Source organism: Borostomias antarcticus, assembly GCF_949987555.1.
Source record: "Borostomias antarcticus genome assembly, chromosome: 11".
Taxonomy (NCBI): domain Eukaryota; kingdom Metazoa; phylum Chordata; class Actinopteri; order Stomiiformes; family Stomiidae; genus Borostomias; species Borostomias antarcticus.
The window spans coordinates 328,440-333,089 of record NC_140244.1 but is presented as its reverse complement, the minus strand read 5'-3'; the positions used below and the strand labels follow the sequence as shown (position 1 = coordinate 333,089).

Sequence of the window (4,650 nt, the reverse complement as noted above, 5' to 3'; positions counted from 1 at the left end):
ATGCTGACGTTCTGTAAACGGTCAGTCCTGACGTTCTGGTGTGTTTTTTTTGCCTGGACTACAGGATGGTGCCCACGACCGTGGAGCGTCTGAGAGAAGGCCAGGGCGTGCTGGAGCGCGTTCTGAGGGGCGGCCTGAAGATGGACCGCATGATGAAGAGAGCGGACAGCTGGGCGGGAGACCCCGGTACGCCTCAGCGTCGCTCGCAGACCGACCGCCCAAAAACGCACTTTCAAAAAATTAAAATGAGCTTGAAAATGGGGGTGGAATTCTGAATGTCTATAGTGGGGAGGTGTTGACAGTTTCCCTAATAAACAGGATGACAAAATGCTTCAAAACTATGTATTGGGATACTTCATAGGGCTGGGTATTGAGTCGAATTTCAAGATTCGATTCCGATTCACAAGGTTCAGAATCGATTATCACGATTCGATTCGATTCAATATCGATTCAGTTAGTGTTACTAAAACCTGTTTTTTTTTTTTTAGCTGTAACCTTAATTACATGACTGCCAAGTTATGCAACACATCAATACTAGGGCTGGGTATCGATACTGATTTCCAAAAATGAATGAATCAATGAATGAATGAACTATTCATACCTTAATTTATTCATTCATTCATTAAATAAAAGATCGATTTTGGGATTCATGAATCGTTTCTGAATCATTTGATTCAGAATCGATTCAGAATCGATTAATCCATTTTTTAAACCCAGCCCTAATACTTCATGTGTAGCGTTGGGGAAAACGTATTAATCTCCTATTGTTTTTATTGTAGATGCAGATAGATATGAGATGCAAATGGGCGTGGCCTCTCCTATGAAGAGCCCACATAGATACAGTCCGTCAGTCTACACACACCAGGTAAGTTTAAACATCAGATAAGCTTCAGATATATAGAGGAAGTGTTCGTTCTATAAGTGCCTATCTAGTCCCTTGATGGTGAATGTCTCTGCAGGCTTTGAGTTGGATTACTGATGAGTCACTGTTGTTTTTACTGTAGTATTGTTGTTTTTACTGTAGTATTGTTGTTTTTATTGTTGTTTTTACTGTATTCTATGTGCCACACGTGTGTCATGTTCTGTGTTTTTTATGACTGACTGCTGCCTCTTGGCCAGGTCACCCTTGTGAAAGAGACAGTCGCCATGTTTCCATCCACTTGTCAATCGAATTATGTTAAGATCGCAAAAAATATGAATGAGAATAAAGCCGGTGAACGTGCGTTTCCATCTAGAGCTTTAAATCGAGTAAAGCATTTATCACAAAAGACTTTTATCGAACGAGAGAAAATCCAACGAGATCGACAACTTTTAGTCGATTTTCATGACTTTTAATCGAATTTTACTGTTTCCACAAGACATTCTTAATTCGATATAACTTAATTCGCATAAAACGTGTGGATGGAAACATGGCTTGTGTCTCAATGGGGTTCTTTCCTGGTTAAATAAAGGTTAAATACATAATAATAATAATAAGTATATCATCTTAATGATACTAGAGTAAAGTTGTTGTTTTGTGTCCTCGGGCGCAGGCCTCCTCGTCGGAGATGGACAGTCCGGCCTTCCTGCAGCAGAGTGCATCGTCCTCCCCCTACCGAGGGTCCTACAGCCCCTCAGCCCCGTTCTACCCGCGCCTGTCCTCCCACCCCTCCCCCTCCCAACAGACCCACAACCCCCCGGCCTCCTACCCCAACCAGTCCACCTCCACCTCCTCAACAGACTTGGCCCTGTGTGGGGCCTCCAGGCCACCAGGGGGTGCTCTACACCAGCCGAGCAGCAGCAGCAGCATGGGGGCCTCCCATGTGTTCAGCGGGAGCCACCTAAAAGCCAGCCTTTTAAACAGCGGGCTGTCGGGGTCTCCCACCCCCGGTTCCAGGGCTCACGGCCACCCTAAAACAGACTCGGGCGCTGGCACAGCGGGCATCCCTGCGTCCCACACCTCCAGACTGAGCCAGCAGCAGCCGGGGCCCCGGACCCTGAAGCCAGGCAGCCCCGGTCAGGCCGGCCCCAGGCTCCTCCCGGCCTCCGGAGCGCAACACTACCCTCAACACGGCGCTGCGCTCACCCAGCTGCAGCACCCCCCGATCCAGGGGTCAGGGGTCAGGACACAGTCAGGAAGCTTCTGAGACTTGTGTATGCGTGTTTTGTGTGAATGTGTGTTTGTTTGAGTGTGTGAGTGTGAAATTGCGTACATCCTCACCTGAACCTGTGGAGAAGCGCGGCGCGGGAGTTTGGGAGGGAAATGTACAGACCTGAGAGGAGCAACGGACTTCTCCTATGGATTTCTCCTTCTTTTCTGTCTTTCCTTTAGTTATTTTTTTGCTAAAACACAAATTACCGCGTTCTGCACACAGAAAATCAAGGACTTAGACGTCATCAGTGAATCAATGGATGAAGCGGTGAAAAATACATCTGAAATGTCCCTGGGGTTTCCTGATATGTATATGGACTGTGTATACAGGCCAAGTAACGTTGGAAGGTGAAACTTCAACACAAGTATCTGTATAAAGTTTAAAAGAAAAAAAATGCGTACCTGTTGTTTTGGTACCTGGTATGATAAACGCTGAGATGCAGATGTAACGCAAGCAGAGTTGTTTTTTTTATCAAGGTTACATTTTTTGATTTGGCGCCCAGCCGGGTCTGTCCTGCAGTTCAAAGTGTTTCGTTTGGAGGGGAGATTTCCAGCAGAGTGTGTGTGTGTGTATCATCCGTTATAAAGATGCATTTTAGGGGTCGGGAGAACAAGAGTTCCATGATTAGATCATTCCATATGATTTCCAGCTTCTCGTGTCTCAAGCTGAGGCTTTTTCTCCAGATTCTTCAACTGTAAGCCGTCACTTTCTTTCCTTTCCTTTCCTCCTTCCTTTCCTCCTTCCTTCCTCCTTCCTTCCTCCCCGCTCACCGTAGGTTTGCTCCATCGTACTTGAGACATACAGTCATATAATCCATGGTGCTGCAGATACGTCATGTTTCGGATAAATTATTTTCTTTGTAATCCAGTTCTCTACACACAGAATCAACTTCACATCAAATTTGTAATCCGATCTGTTTTATTCTAAAAATGTCATCATAGTAATTGTTACAAACCTTTTATTGTGCTGGAATGCAGACAGATGGGAAGAACAGTCAGTTTTATTTGTCTTTACTCAGTTGTTGGATCCGTCTCCGTTTTGAATCCTTAGGATTCTATTTTCTTGGAAAATGTTTTGAGAATATATTTTTCTCCTTCTGACCAATCCTTGCATTCCGTGTGCCACCGTAGAAGAAGAGAGGGGTTTGGACAGTATAGAAAAAAGAAAAAGCTGCTTCGTTCTACATATTCGTTTTCTTTTTTACGCAAAGTGCTGCTTCAAGAAGTTCCCCTTTTCACAGAATGCTGTATCCCCGTTTTTATTAAGGTCCTTAACAACCAAGAGAAAAGAGAACTAATCACACCGAAACGTTAACGAGTCATGTGCCATGACCACGTAAGTGGGACTTTTAAACAATGTTAAAAAGACATTGCTGATGCACACTGGGAGATGTAGTCTCCTGGTGATGAAACAGGGAAGACGGACCTTTATGGAATTCATTTTGACTGGATGTTCCACCATTAGGCGTTGAGGAGGAAATGTCTTTGTCACCCCAAGAACCACGCCGGGGACACAGCAAGGCTTGGGACAGTTGGTCAGCTGACTGGACAGTTGACATGTCTGTCTGTCCCCCTGCTACTGTGCAGACAGACAGAAGGGTACTTACTTATTACATGAATGTTTGGCAGAAAACTTCAGAGAAATATGTGACCCAAATTTACCAGCACCTTAAAGAAATAAATACAACCTAGATAAAACAAAAACTACCATATGTTTGATCATGTGTACTTGTATAAAAGGATGTGTTATACATTTGTAAGAAGAAATATAGTACACTAAAGTGGACGCATGACACAGTGTTTGTGGGTCTGACAGGCCGGTGGTTGGAATCTGATGATTGGGTCTGATCTGTTCTGAGTCTGATTGGGTCTGATCTGTTCTGAGTCTGATTGGGTCTGATTTGGTTCTGATTGGGTCTGATCTGTTCTGGGTCTGATTGGGCCTGTTCTGGGTCTGATTGGGTCTGTTCTGGGTCTGATTGGTTCTGATTGGTTCTGATTGGGTCTGATCTGTTCTGATTGGTTCTGTTCTCTTCTGTTCTGGTTCTACTCCTCATGTTGGAAAACGAAGCCCCCAAACTGGACACTCATACTTCTTCCTTTTCATTTTCAGATGATGTTGAACTTTCTTTGTTGATTTTGTTTTCATTTTTTACACAGAGCATAGTAGACTATCTGGACCCCCCTTCCCAAAACATTCAAATGCAGAAGAGATGTAATGCATTTTGATAATAAAATACTCATGATCGTAATGTATTTTGAAAACTGTAGTTTTGATATTTTATTTGTAGACATACCTCAGTGTGTACAGTTTGCATACTCAGTAGATTCACACTCCACCATTACTGTATTTCATTTTACATGCGTATTAAGCTATTAATATTAAGAAATGTGTAAAAAGGGCATGTACAAATGCAAGGTAAATTCAAGGGTGTAATATCAGCATGCATGTCCATAGACAGACAGACCAGGAAACAGGAATGTGTTTATTGGAAGCACCTCGCATGGAAGCCGGTGAG

General features: G+C 43.8%; 1 protein-coding gene across 1 annotated transcript in view; it reads left to right on the top strand.

Annotated features, from left to right (window-relative positions):
• setd5 (SET domain containing 5) overlaps positions 1 to 4,367 on the top strand; it is a 30,083-nt gene extending 25,716 nt beyond the window's left edge. The window contains 3 exon segments of the mRNA XM_084445501.1: positions 65 to 186; positions 780 to 865; positions 1,533 to 4,367. Coding sequence (XP_084301627.1) covers positions 65 to 186; positions 780 to 865; positions 1,533 to 2,126 — 802 coding nt within the window. The 3' untranslated portion in view covers positions 2,127 to 4,367.
• Positions 4,368 to 4,650: the final 283 nt, after the last annotated feature.